Source organism: Felis catus, chromosome D4, assembly GCF_018350175.1.
Source record: "Felis catus isolate Fca126 chromosome D4, F.catus_Fca126_mat1.0, whole genome shotgun sequence".
NCBI lineage: Eukaryota > Metazoa > Chordata > Mammalia > Carnivora > Felidae > Felis > Felis catus.
The window spans coordinates 86477861-86504772 of record NC_058380.1 but is presented as its reverse complement, the minus strand read 5'-3'; the positions used below and the strand labels follow the sequence as shown (position 1 = coordinate 86504772).

At 54.1% G+C, this 26912-nt stretch overlaps 1 protein-coding gene across 7 annotated transcripts in view; it reads right to left on the bottom strand.

Moving 5' to 3' along the window:
- Positions 1–9959: 9959 nt before the first annotated feature.
- SLC25A25 (solute carrier family 25 member 25) overlaps positions 9960–26912 on the bottom strand; it is a 35428-nt gene continuing 18475 nt past the window's right edge. For 2 of the 7 annotated variants that reach the window (XM_023242759.2, XM_019816595.3), the window contains exons 2-11: positions 17779–17905; positions 17600–17687; positions 16916–16951; positions 16542–16653; positions 15214–15372; positions 13525–13677; positions 13138–13245; positions 12857–13024; positions 12192–12342; positions 9960–12088 (exon numbers count right to left, since the gene is read on the bottom strand). In XM_023242759.2, the coding sequence (XP_023098527.1) occupies positions 11904–12088; positions 12192–12342; positions 12857–13024; positions 13138–13245; positions 13525–13677; positions 15214–15372; positions 16542–16653; positions 16916–16951; positions 17600–17687; positions 17779–17905 (1287 nt within the window). In that variant the 3' untranslated portion in view covers positions 9960–11903. Of the gene's footprint in view, positions 12089–12191; positions 12343–12856; positions 13025–13137; positions 13246–13524; positions 13678–15213; positions 15373–16541; positions 16654–16915; positions 16952–17599; positions 17688–17778; positions 17906–20321; positions 20610–26311; positions 26888–26912 lie in introns of those variants that run through there. The other 5 variants (XM_023242760.2, XM_003995915.6, XM_019816597.3 and 2 more) reach the window with 4 other exon arrangements.

The following is a 26912-nucleotide window of genomic DNA, read 5'->3' as shown; positions in this document are numbered from 1 at the left end:
GATCTGTAGCGAAATGCTGCGTGGGAGGCTTCAGAAGGAGGCCGTGTCCAGCCCTGGTGGTAACTGCTATCTGTCCAGTGCCTTCTAGGTGTCAGGCCTGGGGTGAAGGACTTAACAGGCTTTGTGTCACATAAACCCTGGCACGCCACCACAGGATTAGCAGCAGGGAGGCTTGAGGTGTCCCAGGGCACGGGTCCAGCTCTACCCCTCGCTGACCGTGGGACTTGGGGCAGTGGCGCCCCTCCCTGAGCCTCAGTGTCCTCATCTGTCGAGTGAGCATAATGATAGTCTCCACCTCGAGGGGAGGTGGTGAGGGTTTGATGGGGAGGTGCAGGTCAAGTGTGGAGAAGGACACCGGGCTCAGAGCAGGGGCTGGACGGATCTCATCCTGCTCTACACATCAGGAGAGAAGGTTCCAAGAACACTGTCCCTTTCAGGGCCCTCTGAGGCAGGTGGGCACCCAGGCTTCAGTCCCAGGCCTGCGACTTCACAGGTAGGGGATTCTGGAACAAGGGGTCTAGAGGGAGAAGCCAGCTTTAGGAGCAATGGTCGTTGGGGGGGCGGGGGGGGGGGTAAATGAGTGGCGCCCCCTTCTGAGCAGAGCACCCTGGTCGGGGGTCCCCATTCCCCTGGTTTCAGCAAATGAAGAGCACAGTGGCCTCCCCAGGCCAGACAGGTGGCTAGTGGGCAGAACTCTACTCCCTGGGCTCTCCCTGCCGGGGCAACTGGGCAACCCCTTCCCCCAGACCCCCTCAGGAGAGTTTTAAAATTTTCTTTTCTTTTCTTTTTTTTTTTAATTTTTTTTTTCAACGTTTATTTATTTTTGGGACAGAGAGAGACAGAGCATGAACGGGGGAGGGGCAGAGAGAGAGGGAGACACAGAATCGGAAACAGGCTCCAGGCTCTGAGCCATCAGCCCAGAGCCTGATGCGGGGCTCGAACTCCCGGACCGCAAGATCGTGACCTGGCTGAAGTCGGACGCTTAACCGACTGCGCCACCCAGGCGCCCCGTAAAATTTTATTTTCTTTATTAGTTTTTTTTTTTAAACGTAAAAATAATTTGGGGCACGTGGGTGGCTCAGTCAGTTGAGCGTCCAGCTTCGGCTCAGGTCATGATCTCACTGTTTGTGAGTCCGAGCCCCGCATCGGGCTCTGCGCCGACAGCTCAGAGCCTGGAGCCTGCTTCCGATTCTGTGTGTGTGTGTGTGTCTCTCTCTCTCTGCCCCTCCCCCACTCACAACCTGTTTCTCTCTCTTTCTCTCTCTCTCAAAAATAAACATTTAAAAAAACATAAAAAGAACTCATGTGCCTTGTGATGGCAGACATTGAAATAAGAGGCCTGAGGAGCATTCTGGAGGCAAAACAGCCTAACATTTGGAAGCAGTGGCCTCAGTCTCTCCTGCAGAGCTGGTCTGCTACCTGCTTGTTCTCGTTCCCGTCACAGGCTTCTGTCCTTGTCAGCACATGTGACGCTGGCTTGTTCTTCACAGCGGCAGAGTGCTCGCTGCATGGATAAGCCATAGCCCACTGGCCAGGCCAGCTCCCCTTCCTGTCTCCTGGGAGTGCCTCTCCTGTGGGAGGAAGGAGAGCAGCCAAGGCCGGAGGCCACATCAGTCTGTGGCATGAGGCCACCTCCAAGAGCCACCCTTGTGTCCAGAATACTGTTCCTCTGAATCAGTCAGGCCTTAAGTCCTCAAAGGCCTTTGCTCCAGGGACCCGGGCCTGCGGATCCCAGAGCCTCCCTCAGGCAGGATAGGAACTAGGCCAGCAGCGCTGTGGGTCCCCCAGGGAGGGCCTTCCCTGCATCTCTGTCCCTCTTCCCATCTCTTCACAGACAGCCTCTTCCTGCCACCCAGCTGTCCGTGACGCCGTGGCCAGGGGAGGGTCTCACCGCCCACATCTCCACCCGATGCTCCCTGCCCCTTCTCTCCTGCTCAGCCCAGGGATTGTGTCTCCCAGCGCAGGCTTCCCCACTTGAGGCCTGGTCTGGCTAAGGAGGCTCAGGTACAGGCCAGGCCCCAGCTACCAGCTGCCTTCTCCCTGTTTTCACAGATTCAGATATTTTCTTCTGTCTCTGCATTGCACAGAGGAGGATCTGGTTGTGGCAGAACCGTGTGCTGGGGACAGGGACCTGGCTGGGGGCTTTTTCCCTGGGGCCGCTGCAGGCCGAAGGGCACCCACCGGCACCCTCCACACCCTCCTCCACCGACTGGTCACCTTGACGAAAAGGCCAAGGACGATAGTAGCTAGACCTGTTCCCTGCGACTGAGGCTGGAGAATGGCCAGTCGCCCCAAGGCCACCGTGGGACACCAGCTGAGCGTGCTTCTTCCCCTGAGTATCCTCCACCGCAGGTGACAACCCTGCCTCAGATTTCCCAAATGCTCCTTGGCCAGCCCCTGGGTCTATTTTCCCATAACCACCAGAGGGCAGTAGAGGATGCGAAACAGGGCCTCATGCTGCCACCTCGTGACCAGCTTCAGAATCGCATCTCTTGTCTGGCTGGTCTTTGTTATCCGGCGACTCTTGGCTCATCTATAAAATGCGTTGAGCAGGTAAGGGTCCCAAAATGGGCAGGCAGGAAAAGCCGCACCTCTCGGAGGAAAGGGCCCCAAGCCAAGAACCTCTGCCCCATTGTGGTCAGGCTCAGATCAGGGCAGATGCCCTGTGGCCTTGATGACAGCAGAAGGCCTGAGGTGGGAACCTTGTCACTACCTGCTGTGACCTTGGACAAGCCCTCGGAGGTCAGTTAACCTTCGTGGGGTTGATGTGGTTGCAGATGGGAGCACTACACAGAGTCAGCGTGCACAGTTGACATGTGATGGGCGTGTTATGCAGCCGGTGGGGTCTGCTGGCCTTAGAACACTCTGTTCCCAACCGGGCTTTTAGGTCAAGAGCTCCAGGAAATAAGAGTCGTGAGAACAGCCAGATCCTTCTGCCCTGGGAGTCAGGGAGGTCTCTGGGGAGGACAAGCCACAGCTGGGGCTTCAGGAGTCAGGAGGATTCCGGTTTGCTTTTTTTGTTTGTTAGACTGTTAAATTTTAAAATTTCACGTTGATTATGCAAATGATGAATGTTTATTGTACATAAATAGAACTTTCAGATAAGCAAAAAGTTGGTACCAATTATTCATGGTCCCACCAACCTAGAGATATGAGCACTCAAAATTTTTTTGGAGTACAGCCTTCTAGATTATTTTTTATGTAGCCCACATATAGTGCATGTGTGTGTGTGTGTGTGTGTGTGTGTGTCACACACACAGATAGGTATAGATAAAATTTATATTTTATAAATATCAGCTAAATGGGGCCTATTTTATGGCAAGGATTGTTTTGAGCACTTTACATACTTTACCCCATTTAAGCTTTGCTACCCCACGTTACAAATGAGGAAACTGAGCCATCAGAGAGGTCAGGTGACTGGCCCAGTGTCACACAGAGCTAGTGGGTGGCAGAGGTGGGATCTGAACCCAGGTCTGGTTCCAGAATCTGTGATCTTTTTAGGTACGTATGTATGCATGTCTGTCTGTCTGTCTGTATTTTAATGTTTGTTTATTTTTTGAGAGAGAGAGACAGAGACAGAGTGTAAGCCAGGGAGGGGCACAGAGAGAGGGAGACACAGAATCCGAAGCAGGCTCCAGGCTCCGAGCTGTCAGCACAGCTGACAAGGACAGGGGGCTTAAACCCACGGACCATGAGATCATGACCTGAGCCGAAGTTGGACACTTAACCAACTGAGCCACCTAGATGCCCCTCCTTTTTTTTTTTTTTTTAAGTTTATTTATTTTGAGGGGGAGAGAGCGAGTGTGAACAGGGGAGGAGCAGAGGGAGAGGGAGAGAGCATCCCAAGCAGGCTCCTCACTGCCAGTGCAGAGCTGCATGTGGGGCTTGAACTCATGAACTATGAGAATATGACCTGAGCCGAAACCTAGTCGGACACTTCACTGACAGAGCCACCCAAGTGCCTCCCCCGAATCTGCGATTTTTTTTTTTTTTTTTTTTTTTAAGAGAGAGAGGGCCCACGTGAGCAAGGGGCAGAGAGAGAGGGAGAATCCCATGAGGAGCAGAGGGAGAGAGGAGCGAGGCTCACCTGAAGCGGGGCTTGTGCACACCCAATGGGGAACTCAGACTCACAAACCGTGAGATCATGACCTGAGCCAGTCAGATGCTTAACCAACTGAGCCACCCGGGCGCCCCAGAATCTGTGATCTTAAAAAAAAAATTTTTTTTAACATTTATTTATTTTTGAGACAGAGGGAGACAGAGCATGAACAGGAAGGGCAGAGAGAGAGGGAGACAGAATCGGAAGGCTCCAGGCTCTGAGCCATTAGCCCAGAGCCCGATGCGGGGCTCAAACTCATGGACCGTGAGATCGTGACCTGAGCTGAAGTCGGACACTCAACCGACTGAGCCACCCAGGTGCCCCCAGAATTTGTGATCTTAACACAATGCCTTACTGCTCCTCTCTCTCTAGGTAATTTTTCCTTTTTTTTTTTCAATTTTTAATGTTTACTCATTTTTGAGAGAGACAGAGCGCTACTGGGCTGGGTGGGGGCTGGGGGGCCGAGAGAGAGGGAGACACAGAATCCAAAGCAGGCTCCAGGCTCTGAGCTGTCCACACAGAGCCCGACGTGGGGCTTGAACTCACTGACTGTGAGATCATGACCTGAGGTGAAGTGGGACGCTTAACCGACTGGGCCACCCAGGTGCCCCAAGTTTTTCCCTTTTTTAAAATAAAAATTCAGATCGTGAACATATTCCGGATCAGTAATTGCTCTACAAGTCTGATGGCTGTGTAGTCCTCCACGGTAGCCACCTTCCGTGGGATGACTGTTCCCTAATTTACTTCACCAGTCGAACGGGAAGGATTTTGAGGGGTGAGGGGCAGAAGGGGGTAACGGGGAACAGGGTTTGCAGTGGGGGAGTGGCGTGGTGGATTGAGTAATGGCCCCCAAATGTGTCCAGTCTTTGTCCCGGGAACCTGTGGCTGTTACCTCGTGTGCTCAAGGGAATTTGTAGATGTGATTAAATTAGTGTTTTTTGAGATGAAAGGATTTTCCTGGATGGGGCCTCAGGATTGGGCCCTAAAGGTAACATGATCACAAGTGTCCTTGTAAGAGGGAGGTGTGACTCCAGAAGAGAGGAGAAGGAAGCAGAGGCCAGCGGGGGGCGGGGGGACATTCGAGAAAGCTCGACCAGCCAAGGGATGCTGAAGCCTCCAGGACCGGAAGGAGCCAAGAGGCGGACTCTCCTCGGGAGCCTCCAGAAGGAAGCAGCCCTGCGGGCACCTTGATTGCAGCCCAGAATAGAGATCGGACTTCCAAGCCTCTAGAACCGTGAGAGAACAGATGAGATGAATCTGTCACAAGACATCACGCTTGTGGCACTTTGTAACAGCAGCTATGGGACACTAATACATAGGATAGAAGCCAGTGTGGCCTGGGAAGAGAATCGGCTACTGGGAGGAGCCTAGTGACCTCGGGCAAGTCCCTTGTCCCCTCAACTGAGAGGTGGGGCTGGGCTGTGTGGTGCGGAGGGGGCGGAGCCACTGAGGGGTGGAGCCAGCGCCCTCGGTCTTCAGCATCTGCATCTGCTGTGGGGAGATAACAGGTCGTGTTGATGGGCAAATGGTCAAAAGAGATGGCTCCTGGGTGGCCGCCCCAGCCAGCTTCGGTTCCAGGAAGCTCCGAGCAGGAGGCCCAGCTCAGTCTTGCCCCCCTGGGGGAACTGCGACAGGCCTCTGGCCCTCCCCCGGCCTCAATTTCCTCATTCTTCGTTCTCACCTGGCCTAGCCCATTGTGTCCCTCCTGCTGGCCCATCCTAGCCAGCCTTGGCCAGCCAGTGTGACCAGGCCTGGCTGGTCTGCTCCGGCCTCCTCCTGGTCAGCCCTGGAGGGCAGGGACCAAGGTTCACACCTGGGCAGCTGGGCCCAGCACACAGGTGCTCCCCTCTGCCTTCCCCTACATTCCAACCTGCTCAGACCAATGAGATCTGGATGGGGGGCGGCCCGGCCAGGAGCCAAGGTTGAGAACATGGCTTCAGAGTGAACGAGCTGGTTTGAATCTCACTTCAACATATACTTACCCTTTGTATGAACCCGGACAAGTTCCTTCTCACTCTAAGCCATCAGGAAGGTTCTGTGTCCATCTTGCTTGTGAGAAAACTGAGATTCAGGGAGGCATGAGATTTGCCCAAGATCATATTGCCAGGTGCTAGGATTTAAGCACAGGCTTGCCCAACGAGTTCCAGATTCTCTGTGGCCTCCAGGCTCAGGAGAATAACCAGGGACCGGGTGCCACCTGTCTGGAGTCGAGACAGAGTGCTCCTGGGTGAAAGTACCCACGGGTGGGTCGCAGCATGGTCCCTGTCCCATGGGCCTCCTGGCGGGCAGCCTCAGCAGAGCCCAGGGGTCAGCTGACGTGCATCTGAGGCCCTGTCAGCTACTCACAGTGAGGCTTGGGCAAGTCATTTTTCCTCTAGCCTTAGTTTCCTCATCTGTAGAATGGGGCCATGGTGGCAGAAACACCTCCTAAAACCACTGAGGGCTAAGTCCTGTGTGTGCAGGGCTCCAGCTGGTGCCCTCAGGATTAGAGATGGAAGGGCCTATCTAGCTTCAGGAGGGAGACGGGTAGAGGAATCACCAGGCCCTGCAGCACAAATTGCAACCCCCACCCCACCCCCAGGTTGGGTTTCTTCAGATGCCAGAGACACCAGGCCTGCACGAGCCTCCCAACACTGGAGGCTAGAATGACAAGCGTTGAGGGGGTTACTTACTGTGTGTTTGGCTGGGGAAAGGGAGCTGTTTTTTAAGGACCAGTCTTGTCTTTTCCTGATCTCATTTCAACTTTTTGTTATTATTATTATTTTTAATGTTTATTTTTAAGAGAGAGAGGGAGAGGGAGAGAGAGAAAAGGAGACACAGACTCCGAAGCAGGCTCCAGGCTCCGAGCTGTCAGCACAGAGCCTGACACAGGGTTCAAACTCAACAACCATGAGATCATGACCTGAGCCAAAGTTGGACGCTTAACCGACTGAGCCGCCCAGGCACCCCTAATTTCAACTTCCTTTTTAAAAGAATTATCATTGGGGCACCTGAGTGGCTCAGTCGGTTAAGCATCCAACTCTTGGTTTCAGCTCAGGTCATGATCTCACGGTTCATGAGTTTGAGCCCCAAATTGGGCTCTGCATTGACAGTACGGAGCCTGCTTGGGATTCTCTCTCTGCCCCTTGCTTGCTTGTGCGCGCTCTCTCTCTCTCTCTCTCTCTCTCTCTCTCAAAAGTAAATAAATAAATAAATATTTAAAACGATTATCATTGAGGGGCACCTGGGTGGCTCAGTCAGTTTAGCATCTGACTTGATTTTGGCTCAGGTCATGATCCCAAGGTCATTGGGATCAAGGCCTGAATCAGGCTCTGAGCTGAGCCCAGAATCTGCTTGAGATTCTCTCTCCCGCTCTGCCCCTCCCCCTGCTAGTGCACATACACCCACTCTCAAAAAATTTTTTAAATGAGTATTTTTAAAATTTGAGTATAGTTGACACAATGTTAAATTTCATCCCAATTTTATTTTTATAATTGATGTCTCACATTTTTTTAAACAATTTGCTTTCTTTTCTTTTCGAGAGAGAGGGCACCAATGAGCGAGGGTGGAGAGAGAGAATCCCACGGGAGGCAGAGAGAGAGAGAGAGAGAGAGAGAGAGAGACAGAAGCAGGGCTCGTGTTCACCCGAAAGCGGGACTCGAGCTCATGGACGGTGAGATCATGACCCGAGCCGAAGTCAGATGCTGAAGCAACTGAACCACCCAGGCGCCCAAGATTTGATTCTTAAGTAATCTCTACACCCAGCCTGGGGCTCAAACCCACAACCTTGAGCTCCAGAATCGCACACTCCATTGACTGAGCCAGCCAGGCCCGCCCCCTCCCCCCCCCCCCCCCCCCCCCCCGTACCTTTCCAGCTTTCTAACAGCCCTTCCAGGCAAGTCTTAATTCTTTTTATCTAACGGACAGACAGGCTCAGACAGGTGCCGTGACTCTCCCAAGGCCAACCTGGGCCACACTGGGGCAGGGATTTCCACTGTCCCGCTGTCAACCCATGAAAAGTCAAACAGGCTTTCTATATTTGTTCCCTGTTGCTGCTGTAACAAATTAGCACAGACATAGTGACTTAACCAATATAAAAGTATTACCTTGCAGTTCTGGAGGTCAGAAGTCTGAAATGCGTCTCACTAGGCTAAAATCAAGCAGGGCCGTGTTCCTCCTGGAGACTCTTGGTGGCGAATCCATTCCTTGCCTCTTCCAACTCCCAGGGGCCACCCACATTCCTTGACTCGTGGCCTTGACAACGACCTTGGGCCGAGTCCTTCCTGTGCCGGCTCCCTGACTCTCCCTGATCCCCCATTGAAGGACCCGTGTGATTACATGGGGCCCACCTGGGTAATCCAGGATAACCTTTCTATTTTAAGGTCAGCTGATTAGCAACCTGGATTGCCCGGTGCAATGTAACCTAATTCACAGGTTGTGGGAATTAGGACAGGGACCTCTTTGGGAGGGGGCATAATTCTGCCTACGGCACTCGGGAACATTTGGTGGGGAGAGCAGGTTCTGGGTGAGGGGACCCACTTGCCAAGGCCTACTGGTCAGGAAATGGTTTATGCCCGTTACCCTGGCAACGAACAGCTGAAGCAGGTGCCATATTAGTTTCCCAGCTGCTAACAAATCGCCACAAACTTGGATGACCCCGAACAACAAAAATTCCTGCTCTCATAGTTCAGGAGGCCCAGAGTTTGGGATCCAGCTGTTGGCAGGGTTGGGTCCTTCTGAGGGAGAAACTGCCTGCCACTCTCTTTGCCTTGGGTGGCCCCCTGCAATCCGTGGCATTTCTTGGCTTGTAGATGCATGCCCTGTGGCCACATGGCCTTTTACCTCTTTCTGGGCATGTCTGTCCAAATCCCCCTGTTCTATAAGGACACTACTCATCGGGCCCGGGGCTCACCATAATCCAGGTTTTGTTAATAAAAGTTTTTTAATGTTTATTTTTGAGAGAGAGACAGAGTGTGAGCGGGGGAGGGGCAGAGAGAGAGGGACACAGAATTCAAAGCAGACTCCAGGCTCTGAGCTGTCAGCACAGATCCCCACACGGGGCTCGAACCCACCAACTGTGAGATCATGACCCGAACCGAAGTCGGATGCTTAGCGACTGAGCCACCCAGACGCCCCCACTGTAACCCACTTGATTACATCTGCAAAAGTCCTATTTCCAAATAAAGTGACATCCTGAGGTTCCCAGGGGACATGAATTTGGGGGGGATGCTATTCAACCCAGTACAAGTGGTATATGCCAGTTTCAAAAATGGGCACACTTCCGTGCCTCCGTACAGCCTCTGAATGCCACAGCCCCCTGATGGAGTCCCCAAGCTGCTTCATACTGTCCCCTGCTGCCCTGACATACCTGGGGCCATCAGGGACAGAGTGTGGATTGTTATTTAATGAAAATGGTACCAGACACGGTCTTAAGTGCCGGAGATAATGCTACAAACGCATTCCGTGCCCCAGAGGGCCTCACCCTCTCCTGGGGAGACAGGCAGAAAGCAAATCGAGAACATCAGGCAGGGCCCCACAACGTCTCTGTGTGCCAGCTGGGTGGGAATGAGCGAGCGGTGAGGCTGGGGAGGGGCACCCAGGGCAGTGGATGATGGCACTGCAGCACCTGGAGGGGCTTCAGGGGCAGGGAGTGACCAGCTCTGCCCAAGAGACTCAGAGGAGGCCTGAGGAAGAAACATCAGCCTCAGGGGGCTCTGGTGACCTGTGCAGAGCACCCCCAATCCCATTTTAAAGAGGGAGTGCCTCCGAGAAGCCCGGAGAGGGTAGCTTTCTCATTTCCTCTGATGAGAAAGGTGGATTCTTTCTCTGACGTGCAGTTGCCCCCCAGCCCCTACCAGAAAAAAGTCACATGGCTCCATCATCAGCTTTGAAACAACTTTATTAGAAGGCTGTTTTAAAGGACAACTTCCAATTCTGTCTTAATTTGCTTTTTCACAAATTCCAGTTATCCCTAGATTTAGATAAAACAGTAATTTTTGCATTGATCTTTGCATCCTATTTGAACTGTCCTCACCAGGCCATTCTGGTGGAACAGAAGCGCGACCGTGAAGTCGCCAAGTTGACCAGCATTGCTGAGCAGGAGTGGTGGGGGGGAGGGGGGGCCTGGGGGGGAGGGAGCCCACTTCACAGGCAGGGGCGGGGAGCTGGCCGCCCTCTCCTGGAGCCCCCACCCCAAACTCACAGTGATAGGCCCCTCAGCGCCTAGTCAGTCTGAAGGCTGAAACAAGAGATCCTCCCAGCCCAAGAAATGATCTGGACTTCCACGCTCAACGGAGTGGAGATTTCTGCCACTCTTCCTGCCCCCGGTCAGACCCTCAGATCCTAAGGCTCTTCCTGGGTGCAAGCCCTGCTCCAACCTGCCAGGAGCCACCTCCCCATGACCAGGGCCCGCCCGCCCTGACCCTTCTTCTGTCGCCAGTTCCGAGGCATTTCTTTGGACAGACTTGACGACAGTGCGGCCAGCGGCGGGAAAGGTCACTCCCACGGCCCCTCCTTCCTCTCCCCCCACCCCACCTGGAGGGTGCTGGGAAGGTACAATCAACCATGAACATAAATATGAATACAAAATGAACTTGAAAATGACAGGCTATTAATTAAACAAATCTATAAAAATAGTTAGGACAGAACTCTGTTCAAATAAATATGAAATAAATAGGCTCCAAGCACTGTGACGCCCTGCATCGGTGGAATGTGAGGCTGGTCCCACTTTGCCCCGATTGGGATCGGACACTAATCCCCAGGGGGCGTCAGAAACAGACTTTAATGCAGTCGGCCAGGCTTTCTACCCCCTTTGTCTTCCCTCTGGAAGCACAGAACTTGCACATTTGTCCAGTGTGCCCTTCTGAACAAAACCCTTTTCCCAACGATACATAATTAAGGCCTTTAAAAACCTTTTCCTTCTCTCCCCAGGACGCGCGGACCCCCGGCAGCGGCTCCCCTTCCCGCAGCTACACGACGCCTCACCGCTCTCACTCCAGAGCAGGGGACGGGGGTCGGTTCTGAGTTGGTGCCAGTCCTGACGGAGTCTGGGGCCAGCTCAGAGCACCAAGACACCCCGGCAGCAGGAGCAGAGGCTTTCTGTGTTGCGGGACCCAGCACGTGCCTTCCGTGAAGCCATGCACCAGGATGCCAGGCGGCCAATGGCGGGGCGTGGCCTTGCCCCCTGCATGCACACGCACACCCAGGTGCCCGTCTGTTGGTGAGCTCAGAAGCCAACAGCAGGGCTCAGATGAGGGTGCGCACAAAAGCCAGACTCCTCCCTCTTCCCGGCACAACCTGGCCAGAGGTGACACTGTGGGCCAGGAAGCCAGGTGTGAGGTCCCCGCGGACTGAGGCGAGAGGAGCAAGCAGTAACATGGGGAGTGGGCTGGTAGCCCTCCTCCTACCATATTAACACAGCAGCGAGGAAGGAAGGAAGGCGGGCGCGGGGTAGGCGCCCAGCAGGCCAGGGGGCAAGGCCCGCGGCTGGTGGTCTGGCTGCAAGATGGAAGAACCAAGCCGGTTCCGAGCCCTGCTATCTCGGCAGGCACCGCAGGAAGCGTCCTGTCCCTGTGTGCGTGTGCCTGTGTCCTGCTACCCCCAGGCCGGAGCGGACGTGACAGTCGGCCAGGGTCAGCGGGACACAGCCGGCGAGCCTGCCAGGCCTTCCCCTACTCCCTTGCGGGCGCACCCCAGGCTTTTCACAGCTTGGCTTCAGTCAGCTTAGTGTTGGCACATTCACAGAATGAGATGGCTAAACATCCCGGGGCTGCAGGCCCAGGATCCGTGAGTCTGCCGAGCGAGGCGCGGTCGCACCCCCGTCCCATCACCGCGACTGCACGCCCAGGGTGATCTTCAGGTTCTCGTAAACCACGTAGCTGATGCTCACGGCTGGGATCACCTTCATGAAGTTGGGGGCCAGCCCCCGGTACAGGCCAAAGGCGCCCTCGGTCCGCAGGATCTGTCTGAAGAGGCTGCTCATGGTCACCTCCGGGGCGCCCTCGATGGAGGCTGTAGCGAGAGAGGCACCCATCAGAGGCTTGCCAGCTCCTCCCGAGAGCCTGACCTGCCCTGGGAGATGGGCCCCTGGGCACTGGCCCAGGACCAGCATTACCTTGGGCCTGCATCCGGGTCCTGACCAGGGCCAGTGGGTAGCTGGCCAGCTGACCACAGGTGCTGGACATGGTGCCACAGGCCAGGAGCACAAATACGCCAGGGTCGGCGCTGTTTACCGCATAGCGCTGCAGCCAGGCGTTCTTGAGCGTCTGAAAGGGGAAAGGGGATCAGGGATGAGCCCAAGTGCCTCTGAGCCTCACAGAGACCTTGTGAGGCCACAAGAGACAGGGGCGCTGGGGGTGGGACACAGTTATTGGATCCACACAGGAGGCACTTCCTTGTCACATGGGATCCTCGAGGCTACTGTAACCCGATTCACTTGGCCTGCCTGCCCTTCGTTTCTGCCCTCACTCGGGGCTCCTGGATAAGACTGGGAGCAGGGATGACGCAGGGGCAGCAGCCCCTTCCCTACACAGACAGCCTGACTCCTGGGGTCTGAAGTCTTCCGGGGGCACAGCGGACCCCCACAGAGTTGTGCTCTGACAATCTGCCCACTGAATCCCTGAGGGCGTAGGACTTGGGGGCTGCAGTGTGACAGGAGACCCTTGCAATGACTTGATGACTCTGGGAGGAGACACTGGTGTTCCTTGTCGCAGTCAGCCCCAGTGTCTTTCAGGAAGTGTGACAACAGATGGGGGTTCCTGGCTACTAGGGGTTCCTCACCTCGTAGACGGCTAGGTCTATCCCAGCATAGGGGATGATCCCCAGCATGTTGGGAACATAGCCTTTGTAGAAGGCGGCCATCCCTTCTCTGGCCAGGATCTTCCTGGCGCAGTCCAGCATGCCCGAGTACTGGCCTGTCTTGCGCAGGGCCATCCGGGTCTTCAGAACCTGGAGAACCCAAAAGGAGCGACGGGACGGTGAGCGTGGCCCCCTCCTCGCCCTCAACCCCACGCACACTGCTTGCTCTAAGAGGCCCTACCGCAGACCAACGTGGCCCTCACCTCCATTGGATAGATGCTACTCTGCGCGATGGCCCCAGCCAAGGACCCTGCCACAAGTCTCTCGTGAATCCTCAGAGTCTCCTGGTCACTCCCCACAAGACGCTTGATCTAGAACAGAGAGCAAACGGACTGATGCACCCCAGAGATCAGCGCACTGGGCCCTGCCCCACCGTTCCTCCCAGGGCCAGTCAAGTTTAACCAAGACCCGGTGTCCCTGGCACCTGTGACACCGCCCCAAAATAGAAGGAACTGACCCACAGTGGAGCTGGCAGCAGGGTGGGGGCCGGACCCAGCCGCCTGCCCCGCCCTGCTGTCCCCAGTGACTGGCTCCAAGTTCCAGGGCATCAGCAGGGCAGGGACCTCAGCCCAGGGAAGCTGGGTCCTCACCTGTTCATAGGCCATGAATTTGATGGCCGACTCAGGGGCAATTTTGAGGACATTGATGCCGTTGCCCCGCCAGAGGGATTTGGCCCCACCTTCTCGAATCATCTGGGTGAACCCGCCCACGATGCACATGTTGTTGCTTCGGGAAGCGTGGACCTGAGGAGGGAAGGACAAGCGGTCAGAAAGAACCCTGCGGCCAGAGGGCTGCCATTGATGGACAAAGAGGCTCTATCACAGGCCAACACACCGAGGTCAGCGGGCAGCTCTCTGTTTCTCGGTTTTCAGAAGGGTAACGCAACACCGTGACGATCAAACACGGCTACCCCAGCTCCTCCTGCACCCGCTGTGTGCCAACATTGTGCTAAACACCTGCACAATGACTACCTTAAAACGTTTCTTGGGGCGCCTGGGTGGCTCAGTCGGCTAAGCGTCCGACTTCGCCCCAGGTCATGATCTCACGGTTCGTGAGTTCAAGCCCCGCGTCAGGCTCTGTGCTGACAGCTTGGAGCCTGGAGCCTGCTTCAGATTCTGTGTCTCCCTTTCTCTCTCTGCCCCTCCCCAGCTCATGCTTGCACTCTGTCTCTGTCAAAAATAAATAAACTTTAAAAAACAATTAAAAAAAAAAGTTTCTTAAACTGAGCTTTTTCTTATCGCAAAATTTCAAACACATACAAAAATGCACAGAGATATCATGGGCTTTCGTGAGCCCATAATCAGCTTCAACAAGCACGAAACCACGGCCACTCTACATCTGCGTGCGCTCCCCACCCCCACCTGTTGGATCGCTTTAAGGCACATCCCAGGCACCATCATTCCACCCACGCACCGCTTTTCATCCCTACCGCGTTCCTGGGAATTCAGTTAAGAAACACAAATCGATGAGGCAATTTGCTGGAGCCCCTTGGTTTTTTTTTTTTTTTACAGAGGACCTGGACGTCCCGGCACGAAAGTGACTTGCCCAAAGTTCCACGGCTGTGAGGATGGGGGACCCCCTAAAGCTCTTCTCCCCACACCATTCCACCTCCCAACTTGGGCACAAGAAGGGAAATCACATTTAACAAGCTTCAAACCAATGCAGGCTCAGGAGGGCAAGGAGGCGGGGGGGGGGGGGGGGGGGGGGCGGGGGAGGAAAGGATGGCACCTTTTCTGAGCAGGGCTCAGAAACACAAGTGTCAGCACACAAGCAAGGGGACAAGCAGGTGACTGGCCATATTCAGGTGACACTGAAGTCCAACAGGGCGTCCTCGTGCAGGTCGATTTCACAACCCTGTCCCTGACACGGGCCTAGCTTATCTCTGCCCTGTGGACGTGGAGTCAGGCACCCGGCCAAGGTAAAGGTCTCCGGGCCAGGTGGGGGTCCACTTACTCCGACCCCGTGTGATGTCTATGCAAGATGCACCCAAAGAAACAGGTTCCCGTCACACCCGGTTCTTGGTGGCCTCACTTGCCCCCATCACGGCCCTGTAACGTGACCCCTGGCTTGCTTGACCCAGATAAAATGAGATAAACTATGTGCAAAAGGGCACCTAGATCTGGATCTTATGCTACCCTGTCTGAGCAGTAATTCCGATCTAATTTAATGGGTTAGAAAACTGTAAGCCAAACAGGGTTATACAAAGGAGGGGAAAACCAACCCGCTGAGGAACCAGGGGATAGAACCCAGGCAGTCTGAGGCCCGCTTTCCCCACATACCTGCATAAGCACCTTGAGTCTGTCCAGGGGTGCCGTGCAAGTTCTGGACACGGCCCCTGCCCCGCCTCCAGCCACGAGGTGTCTCCACCACATCCCCGTCTGCCTCTCCTCCACCGTGAATTCGTCGGGGACCGTCAGATTCTCACCCACATCGAAGATCTGCGAGGAAGACCAACAAAGATAAAATACGCAGGCTCCCGACTCTCGTGGCCAAGCTGCTGGCAGACAGCTAGGTCCATAACGTTCCACCGTCTAGAAGGGCCGAGCCCGAGGGGCCACACAGATAGTGAGAATGCCAAGGGCCCAGGGTCGGAGACGGGTGTGCCCCTCCCCCTTCACCGTGTGAAGGTGGCACAGCTCCGATCCCTGTCGGAGCCGCGCAGAGGCCCAGGGATAGAATCTGAGAGCGCAGCTGGAAGAAAGCAGTTATAAAACCACTTGGACGGCTTTTCAGATACTGCCCCTGGCTCCTGTAAGAACGGCTTACAGAGGCATTTCAGCTGAGGATCACCAGACTGCCTGTACTGAAAGGGTCAAGTCAGGGGTAAAAATTCTTCTGAAACCCGATGTGTAACCAGATCACGCTGGCAGAACATTGTGCAAGGGCCTCAGCAAATATCAGAGGGGTTGCGATGCCTACGTAATGGCCTCTCTCCTGGGCGGCATCCTGCCGAGTCGGCACCAGCTCTGCTCTGACGCCTGGAGCAGGGCACCTAACTTCCCCCGCTGAGAGCCAGGGGCGCCCTGAGGGTGAGGCCCTGACCTGGACACAGTGGGAGACAGATTGGAGGTGAACCCCAAGCGAAGGGGCTTGCAGGCGGGGCACCAACACGGCCACGACCAGGGAGGTGTGGGTCTTTCTGAACAGCGGCGCTGACAGGCGCGAAGGAACACTATGAACAGGACCGTGGGGATGTTTTCTTTTGACAGAGAGAAAGGACACAAAAAGTGGGGAGGGGGGGAAGAAACTTAATGGCTCTGTATTTGTCCTCTGTACAGTGTCCCCCGCCGCCCAAGGCACACTCCGGCTTTGGGAGAATAAGCCGGATCGGGGAAGGGGTGTTTGGAGTGGACCCTGAAGAACAGGAGGTGTGTGGGGCAGGAGGGCACCCCTGGCAGAGGGAACCCCTGTCTGGGGAACGGCTGCGTTGGCCGGTATGTGGGAACGGAGGGTGCACGTGGAGGGCTCTGGGGGGCCGCCGGCGGAGTGAGCAGGAGGCAAGCCAAAAACCCCGCCCTCACCCCCACGCCGGGGTGGGGGCTGATGCCACACGAGGGGACCCTTGAACGGAAGAGGCGGAAAGCGCCTCGGGGGACGAGGGACTCACCGTGGAATGCTTCCAGTACAGGATGATCTCGGGGATGTTTTCCACGGGATGCAGAAGGTGGTAGTCTCTCCACTCGTTCCAGTCGATGCTCATCGTGCCGTTTTTATCCATGCTGCAAGACAAACGCACGGTCGGTTTCCCCCGGCAAACGGGCCCGCGTGCCAGCTGCACATCCCCCCTCCAGGCGAGCCGGGGGCAGGCGCGGGGCCACTGACGAACCCACAGGAGGTGCCTCTGCCCCAGTGAAGAGGCCAGGTGGCTCCACACCCCACTTTGCACAAAAACGGGAATTATCGTGGCCCACAAGAACCCCGTTCCGATCGGGCACAGAGGTCAAGGAGGGAGGCAGTCACCAGGGTGACACGGATACTTACTAGGTGACAGGGCCCCAGAAGTGGCCCGTTCGTATTCTGACAGACAGACAAAGGAGGATGCAGAGGAGAGAGGAGAAACACAGATAAGTGCTCGGAGCAGATGTTAGTGAAGCAGACACACGCCACGGCACAAACGCCCGGGGAGCGGTACGAGAGGCGGCTGGCCCTGACCAGCCCCTTCCGGCCCCGGGGATCTGGAAAAGGCGCAGGCAGGACGGGAAGCCGCTCCTAACGCAAACCTGCATGACTTCCTGGCAGAGTCACTACGCTAACCCCCCAGGACCAGGCTCCCCTGTGAGCTGTCTCGGGGCAGCACGTCTGAGGACATGGGGGAGAAGTGTCGGCCTTCTCAGGAAGAAGTCCACCGTAAACAGGCTGCCCGAGCCCCTTCCCCGCCAGGCAGTGCTCGCCTTTCACCCACTTGAAACGCCCCCAACTAGTCTTTGGTCTTCACGGGCCACCGGTGAGCGGGCACGCTTCCAAGTGATTTGTGACCCTGGCCTGGAACCCGGGGAGCAGCGGCTCTCGGGGAGAGGCTACCTGGGGCTCGCGTCAAACCACCAGAAGCCAAAGTTCAGAGAAACAGGGTCAGTACAGTGAAGGGCACCACAGAGTTGGTCGGAGAACGCCTTTCTTTCGTCACACGCTTGTTAAACCAAACGCGGAGGCTGACGAAGCGCTCACCTCTTGAGAATTTTTTCTGCCTGCTGTTCGGAGATCTTGACTCCCAGGTCCCGCAGGGACTGCATGATCTCCTGAGCGTCGATTCGTCCTGCAACAACAACAAAGGCTTCAGCCGGGGGCCGGGCCCTGCGAGAGGCCTGAGACCCGGGGCAGCCACTGGCTCTGGAGGCAACGCTCACCATCATTCTTCTTGTCCAAACTCTTGAACACCAGCCTCAGCTTCTTCTCGTGATCTTGCAGATAATGGACAAATTCTTCAAAGTCGAGTTGCCCGTCGAGGTCTTTATCTCCAGCTTGCACGATTTTCTACAAAACAAAAGGAAGGTTTGGTCCATTAGCTCGAGCACTAGCTCTCCCTTGTCCCTCACGGTGCCCCGTCCCCAGGAAACAACTGTGCCAGCCCACGAACAGAACAGAGGTGGCCTCAAGGACCTGAGATGCTTCCCTCGCTCTACTCCCAGAGCCACCATTCAGACTCCTGGGGGCTGGCCAGAATCCAAGCAAGAGCGCATCCTGCTTCCCTCACAAGCAAAGGGGGAAAAGTACACCCAGGAGAAGCCCTTCCGCAAGAGGCTAACAGTGGCGGGCTTGGCACTTTCTCATCCCGAGTGTCCTGAAGACTAACTTGTTGTACCCCAGGGTCAGCTGCGTGGCTCCCCGGCAGCACTGTCCCTGGCACCAGGCCTCAGCCTGCATGCTCTCTGCCCAAATGTGGGGACGGCCCTGGGCGCTCCAGATTCCCCCAGCAATGCTGTAGCCTGCTCTTTATCCCTACAAGTGGCACTGGCCCAAGAACAAATGGGTGACCACGGTAAAGGTATGGGGCAGAGCTGGTCCCTGCCAATGCCTGCTTGCCGGAAACACTGCCAGAGAACCCTGATATGAGCCAAGGGGGGACTATTCTGGGGCTTGGGCTTAATGGCACCGCCGGCCTCTGATCCCAGGTGACGTAACTGACCTCAGCTCCCTCAACGAGGTACCAAAAGGCAGGCCAGCTCTTCTTAGTAGTTTACTGACCCAACAAGGCTTGAAGAGACCCCGTTCCTTAACAGCACTCTGTGCCTGCCCTTAGAGGTGATTCTTGCTCAGCAGCTGCCATTGGTTTTGGATGCCCAGCACCCGGAAATTCTCCCCAGACGAGTGAGCACTTGGCCTGTGCCATAGGAGCTGCTAAATGCTTTACTTCTAGTAACCTGCTGAACCCTCTCAAGCAGCTCTAGGAGGCAGGTACTGTCATTTCCCCCATTTTACAAAAAAAGGAAACAGAAGCTCAGGGAGGTTAAGTAATTTATCCAAGGTCACACAGTTAGGGAAGTGGTGGGCGGGATTCAAGCTGGGCCTGCTGGACTGCAGAGCCACCTCCCTAGAGATCCTGCTGCCGCCCTAAAAGTTAATCTCAAGAAGGTGGGGGACACACATGAGTCACTGCAACCCAGCAACACCCCAAAATCTAGACCGAGAATCCCCTAAGGAAAATGGTTATAATCTTCCTGTGTTGCCCAATTCTCTCAGTGAGAAACACATTCACCATTCACAAACCAATATGGCTTTAAAAGTCTCTGAGCCAACGGGTTAGGAAATGGATGGACCATGGGGCGAGCTGGTGCCCTCCAACGATTACAATCAGGGTTACTCTCCGAACTAGCTGATGGCTCTTTGCGACCGCTCAGCCACTAAGGGTGCTAGGAGGAGGCCTGGACAGATACCATGTCACCTAACATGATCCAAAGAACAACTCTGGGGGTGTGGCTGGAATGTGAGACAGATGCTGGTACATATTTTATCTGTTATCTGGAGTTAACTTCCTGCGGACATTTGCGCTCTCAGCCAAGAATGGTACGAATTACATATAGGGTTATCAGTCTAGATTTATGACAGAAATGGAAATAGACTCTAGGAGGCTTTGGCATCTGGGCTGTTCTGCCACCAACGCAATCCATGTGCCTTGGTGTGCGGGGTGCCTTGTGATACAGAAAACCCAAGGCTGTGTTCATGGCAGCTGATTTCAAGATATCTTCAAAGTCACTGGTTCTACCTCAGAACTACTGGGCCTACTTTCTGGCTCCTTCCTAGGATATGCTAATCACCAGCCCTGGCACACCATCCGACCTCCACTGCCATCAGGAGCACTGAAGGGACAGCATGAGATCTAACAGAGAAGTCAGGGTGCCCCTTCAGGAGGCAAGCAACCCCCACAGGCCGCGTAGCCATCTCCCCGTCTTTAAAATGTAACGATTCCTGCTGTCTCCCTGCTCCCAAGGGAACTCTCCCCCTTCCCAGGGCACAGCACCCCCGGCTCCGACCTCTGTAACACGACTTCCAACTCCTGGGCCTCCAACAGGAGCTTCTCTGCCTATCCGTCCCTCCGTTCCCCCAGCTCGGAGAAACAGCCCCACAGCATGTGGGCTGTGCCCCCATCCCCGCCCGCCCGCCCTGTACTTCTCCGGAACTACCCACCCACCCCCGCACCCCCCGGCAAAAGAATTCCTTTCCGTCTCCCACAAGTATCTTCCCGGTAATTCCGGCCTTCCTTGGAAGTCACATGAAAGCCAGTCATTCCCGCGACGTGACATAGCCCTTTCCCGGCTGCAGCCGCAAGAACTTGCACATTTCACACATTCTTTCCCCCACGGCGGCGGGGAGACCGGGCAGTTAGCGCACGCGCACCGTCTACCACCACTCGCGCATTCATTCACTCCGCCGGCCCCAAGGCCGCACAGACCTGCTTCCACTGGCGGTAGGTGGAGAACTCCTGGGAGGGGATAAAGACGCTGAGTTTGAAGATGGACTTCAGCTCGGCGGGAAGCCCCTTGGACTCGAAGTACTGGAATTCGGTCTGGGTCTCCCCGATGAGCGGCACGTAGAGGCACAGGCAGAGCATGCTGACGGGGAGCCGGGCGCGCCGCCGCCTGCGAGCCAGGGAATGCTTGCCGGCCGGGCACACACGCACCAGATCTGCCGGGGCGCAGCTGTCATTGGCTGCTCAGGCCCTGCCCTTTTACTTAATTGAGAAAAGCCTGCCCACAGGAAGCCCTGCCCACAGCCAATGAGCACCGGCCCCCGCGAGGAGGCGGCGATTGCTCAAGCGGAGGCGTGTAAAGATCAGGACTGACGTCACCTGCGCCCCGACTTAACTCTTCGCCAGCGGGCCGCGACAGCTGTCGGTCGGAGCGAACCTTCACCCTGCGCTGCCAAGCCCGCCAGATGAACAAACAGCCTTCAGCATGTTTTTCCACAAGGTCCCCAAACGCGTCACACAATACAATGGTTTTCTCCCCTTTAGTAAATCATTCCCGACAGAAAAAGAAGCGGCTGGACAGACTGGGTCGATGCTAACTGGAAACGGGTCTAGTTCAGCTGTGAGGATAGCAGTTGGCAGGAGCTGCCCGAGAGCAGGGTGCGCAGCCATCCTGGAAGCGGCCCCATCGCGGGCTCACGCATCCGCAAGGGGGCTGCCCCTGGGCAGGCTTGTGCCCTGGACTCAGACTGCCTTAGTCGCGCCACCTTCCAGCTGGCTCCAGTGACCTTTTCCAGGCCACTCTGCAATGGGAGCACCTCAGAACCAACCCATTCCCCTGCAGGCTTCCTCCTGGGGGTCCTACAAGCACCGGGGAGCTGACATGATGGGGGCAGAGGGGGTCCCCGCTAAAGATCGTTGTGCTGAGGGACTTCCCAGGACCATCAACCTGGGGTCAGCCAGCCCCTCACTGAAGACTCCAGATGGCCTTCAGGGCCCACCCTCAGAATACTTCAAAGTTCGGTATAGTCCTAGCTTTCTGGCCTAGGTCTGTCCTATTCAAGAGGGAAGTTTTAATTTTTAAATTAATTAAAATGAAATTAAAAAAAAAATTCAGTTCCTCAGTTGTGTGACCACATTTCAAGTACTCCACAGCCACGTGGACTCACTGAGCATTTCCATCCCACAGAAAGTTCTGTTGGGCACACAGCTCCAGAAGATCCCTTTTAGGCGAGGATAAGGGGAAAATCTCAGGTCCCGGAAAGTCAGGTTTGGGTCATCAGTTAAGGGCGGCCCGTCCTCTCGAGGCCGGCCTACCACCTCCACATCATCCCCTTCCCCAAGGAGAAGTGTCAGAGACTCGTGCTGCGGAGGCAGACCACATCACAGAGATGTTCCTTCTATAGTGCGCCATTTCCTAATATAGACTAAATCTCACTACCGGGATGGATAAAAATGGATGGTTATTATTTGGCAATCACAAAAGTAAAAGGAATTTTATCAACTCACTAAAAAGCTTTTTGTTAAGAACTAGAAAAAAGAATTTTAAGATAAGATGGGGTGCCTGGCTGGCTCAGTCAGAAGAGCATGTGACTCTTGGTCCCAGGGTCATGAGTTTGAGCCCCACGATGGGTGTAGAGATTAAATAAATAAGGCTTAAGAAAAAATAAGATGTTAATGCTTACATGTAGCATTATGAAACATTTGAATAACTTATATGACATCTCAGCCCCTCTAAAAGAGACCTGATGATGAGTCTGTAATGACAGGTCTTGGACTACACTGGAGAGGATCTGATGAGGACTCCAGAGGCAGCTTGGATTATCCAGAAGACTTCTGTTCAGCCTCCCCCTAAATCCATGGCACTCAGCTACCTCTAGAATTGCGCCATCTAGAATTTCTGGTTTGGGCTATTTTCACATACAACTTTTCTCTGCTACTGGGGTCCCTGAAGGCAGACTATTGTTTTGAACCTTTGTACCTCGACTTGGTCACGGAGGGTGCTGATATAAATAGCATGATCACTCGTGATGAAGACCTCAAGTGTGTTTTTCTGAGTGTCTGCAAACATAGTCGTTGGGGTATTTCATCCACCTCAACAAGGTCGTGTATTATTATTTTTATTTTAAAGGAGGCTCACACTTATAGGGGTGCCTGGCTGGCTCAGTTAGTAGGGCATGTGACTCTTGATCTCAGGGTTGTGGGTTTGAGTGCCGTGTTGGGTATAGAGATTACTTAAAAACAAAAACTAAAAAAATAATAATAATAAAGGAGATTCACATTTATAAATACAGGAGCTAAATTTTGAAATGCTGATCTTCCTTTGTTAAATTATTCATGTTCGCCTCTGAAATAAAAATAAGTTACAGACATATGTTGAAATATCTCATTTCTTGATGACTGCAGTCATTCCAATATGGCTTTTTTTTTTTTTTTTTTTTTTTTTTTGAGAGGGCACACGAGCAGGGGAGAGGGGCAGAAGGAGAGAGAGAGAATCTTAAGCAGGTTCTATGCTCAGCACAGAGCCCGACAAGGGGCTCAACCCTATGACCCCGGGATCATGAGCTGAGCCAAAATCAAGAGGTGGGACGCTCAACCAACGGAGCCACCCAAGCGCCTCTAATATGGCAAATATTTTGGTTGAAAAAATAAGTTGTTCAACTTGGGAGATGTTCATTTTCTAACAAGTAAATATAACTGTACTACGGAATTTTTCTTTGTGTACTATCGAGTTTCATCATGTATTTACAGAACATGCGAAAATGTTCAAAAACAATACCAAATAAAAGGAAACCCATATTCTACATTTTAGGGAAAAACTGATTAAAGCGTTACCAGATAACAGCAACTGTTTTCTAGGGAAAAAACAACAGGACGAAATCTCCTTGGTTGTAACAGAGCTTGTTACTCCACAGCCCAATGGTATCATGGGGGTCAAGAAATGTTCTCTGAAAAGCTCTGCATGTGCTCATCAAAATGTTATTTTCCAATGCTAACGTTAATTCTATTCCAACGCTGATTTTAAAAAAGGGTTCCGACGTATTTTTATTGTGCAACTGTGAAGGAGTCCAACGGAATGTTTTCATTAGACAAACTGGAATTGGGTGTTTGCTTACTTATTTAAACCAGCCCTCCTCTTGAGTCCCACAGGTCAGGCAGAATTCCACTGTCGCACAGAAACTGGAAATCCCACCCAAGTGAGCCAATCTCGAAGCACCTGGGATGCAAGGTAAGTGCTCTACCCCTGGGGTTACAGACGGCGGGGCCCAGAGGGGCTCTGGGGTCACCCCCTTAATCTCTGAGATGAGCAAACAGACCTGGAGAGGCACCCTGGTTCGCCCGGGGCCCAGAGCCTGTTGGCGGTAGGACTGGGCCTCACCCAGGACCCAGCTCTTGTTACATCCACGGAAAACAGCGCCCAAACCTGACGCTGCCAGGAAGAGATTTTAGAACTCAGTTTCCAAAGAAAGCCTGTACACGCCTGACATGGAGAATTACAGTACGCAGTGCTTCATACTGGAAGGTGGCAGGTGTGTGGGAAAGGTGTGTGACCTGAGCGAGTTCAGGCTTAAGCTTAGCTTTAAAAAAAAAAAAAAAAAAAAAAGCAAACCCAAAACCGATCTGTGTGAAAGCTTCTGAACGCATACCGGGGAAATACAAATACGGAAGACTGAAGCAGGGCTCGTGTTCCGATCCTCCTGAGTCACACCGGCTCACAGCGTCACGTGCCATCCCTCTCCCCGTCCTGCCATCTGCCATTCTTTGCTCTTTGGACTTATTTGAGTTTTGTGGCCCAGATCTACTTTTGCGGGCCTCTTCTGATGTCCGTTCCTGTAACAAGCGGCATGCAAAGCCAATGACAGCAACTCTGGATCCCTTAGGATCTAGCAGTCTCAGGTTCCATTTCATCTGTAACGTAGAAGTTCCTCTCCCCAGCATCCTGTTCTCCTGGAGTCTGCCAACGCCACTAGAGGCTGTCTGTCCCTGTTCTACTGCTCTGGGTCATGCCCCCAGAACAGGTGCTTCCTGTAAGCGCTGAATACCGTGAGCAGAAGAGCAGGGCAGGTAGACTGCCTCTGGGAGTGGAGCATTAGGTCATAAAGTATCTCTCCCTCTTCTGCAATGACTCAGACCGGGCCAAAAATATTAATGTGCAAAGGAGCCCCGCCAGCATCCAGCCTGCTCCAGCCCCACCCACCCGTAAGGTTCTCGAACCTCATTTGCCGCTGTGGCTGGGAGTGTCATTTGATGATCAGGTTGCCATGACAGCCCGGCGTAGCTGGGTTTCCAATGAAACCTGCCCGCACTTGGCAATTAGACACACAATGGGCAAAATTCTCTGAGCTTCTGAGGAGCCGGCCCCTCAGGATTTGCGAGCTTGAATGGCCCTGAGGGCGCCTCTCTCATGCCACACTAAATGGCTTTCTTCTCCAACTGCAGATTAACTGTTAAGACAAAGATAAAGGGGCAAACTGGAACAGCTCCTAGAAGAAAAGCCTGCAGGAACCTGACTCCCTAGCAGACAGGGGGAAGTGACAGCACAACAAAGTAGTGGGAAGTGAGAAGCTGGGGAAGTGAGAAGCTGAGGTCCCATCGGCCAGGCATCGCGAACCCCAAACCCCACCTTCAGGAGTCGCTGCACTGGCCAAGGACACACGCTGCAGAAACACTATTCTGTCCGTTCATCTGCAGAAATGCTCCTGCTATTCCCAGTTCTCAGTTTACCTGCTTCTCAAGAGTCCACACTGCCCAGATGTGCTTGCTTTCTTGCTTCACACCAAACTGGCTGCTCTGTCTCCCCCCTGGGGCTGCCCCCACCCCCAGCCAGCTGATCTGTCTCCCTCTTGGAGAAAGGGAAAGGTGTGGGTCTCTGGCTGGGCCCCGTGACCCCACCCCCTGGCCCCACTGGCAGGCCAGGAATTAAGCTGTTCAGAACAGAAAGTCCTGACATGAGGCCACCCGGGGGCAGGGCTGGCAATAGGTGCCAGGATGAGTTTGGGAAATGGAGCAGTTAATTATTAAAGTCCAAAGTAGGTGAATTTAAAAGGGAGCCAGCCAGTCTCTTAATCCCTTGGCCATCAGGCAAGCAGGTCTATAGATTAAAAAAAAAAAAAAAAAAAAAAGGTTTGGGGCGCCTGGGTGGCTCAGCCGGTTGAGCGTCTGACTTCAGCTGAGGGCATGATCTCACAGCTCCTGAGTTCGAGCCCCGCATGGGGCTCTGTGCTGACAGCTCGGAGGCCGGAGCCTGCTTCGGATTCTGTGTCTCCCTCTCTCTCTGCCCCTAACCCACTCGCATTCTGTCTCTGTCTCTCTCAAAAACAAATAAACGTTAAAAAAACAAAAAAGGTTCTCACAAAGGAGAGCGCCACCGCCATTTCTGAGCTCGTCCAGGATGACAGAAAGGTAGAAAGAGACGGGGCTCGAAGCACGCCGCAGGCGGAACGCGGATTCTGAGGCCCCTGCCCACCAGGACGAGCCCATGGCCTACAGAGGCTTCTGCTCAAAGCCTGCACCTGAATGCCAGCAGGAGCTGTCGTCCCTCCCACTTGGCAGAGAAAAACCCAACATTTAATTCTCTGATACAGCAGTTCAATTCAAACAACATTTTGGGGGAATCTACAATGTGCCAGACACAGGGCAGAATCTCCTTCTCTCTTCTGGTTGATTTTTATCCCGAGAAAGGAGAACAGATTCAAAACAACCACAACTCAGGAGGTCAGCAAGGCTGCTCCTAACACAAGCAGGAGAAATCCCAGGCAAGCCGCACTTTCCATTCTAATCCCAAGAATGCACCTTGGTCCTGTTAAAACTGCTTTCTTCAGGGAAAGCCAGGCCAAGTACAAGGCAAAGTTCCATACAGATTTCGGGGTGAAACCTCACCTCTACCCCTCTGGAACTGTTGAATCCTGGGTAAATTATTCAGCCTTTCTGCATCTCCGTTTCCTCATCCATGAAATGGGGGTGCTACAACTTACCTTGGCTCTTGTGAACATGAGGCGAGATGACCCACACTCACAGCACCAGATGAACAGATAGATGGCCCTGGGAGACCCGCAGACCCGCGAGGGGACCGGCCTCTGCACCTTGGGACTCCAGCCTCTCCTGACTCCTCCTTCTCCTCCCTTCCTTACAGACCCAAAGGTCTGACCTTAGGGATGCAGGACAGGCTGGCCCTCCCCAGCTCCAAGCAGTCTGGTTCAACTTTAAAGGTCCTCCCTGCATTGTTCAGACAAGCTAAGACACAAGACATAGCGTGATCGTTTGTGTGATCGTTTGTCTCTTCCTTTCAAACGGCTTTCTGGGACCAAAATGACAAATCCTAAGGTAAATCCTCTATTGCCTTCAACCTTCCTTCCCCAAATGGCCACACTGAGCCGGTCATGATAGGGTGATAAAGCTTTTACCGTGGCCACAGGAAGATTCTAGACTGGAGACTTGGGTTTCTTCATTGTCTAACACTTCTCCCCAGGCCCCAATACCAAAGTGATCGATTTCTAAGTCCTCTCTTCCTCCCCACACTCCAGTTTTCTCCAGGGAACCGATCCTAGAACAGCCCCTAAAGTAGGAGGTCCTCTT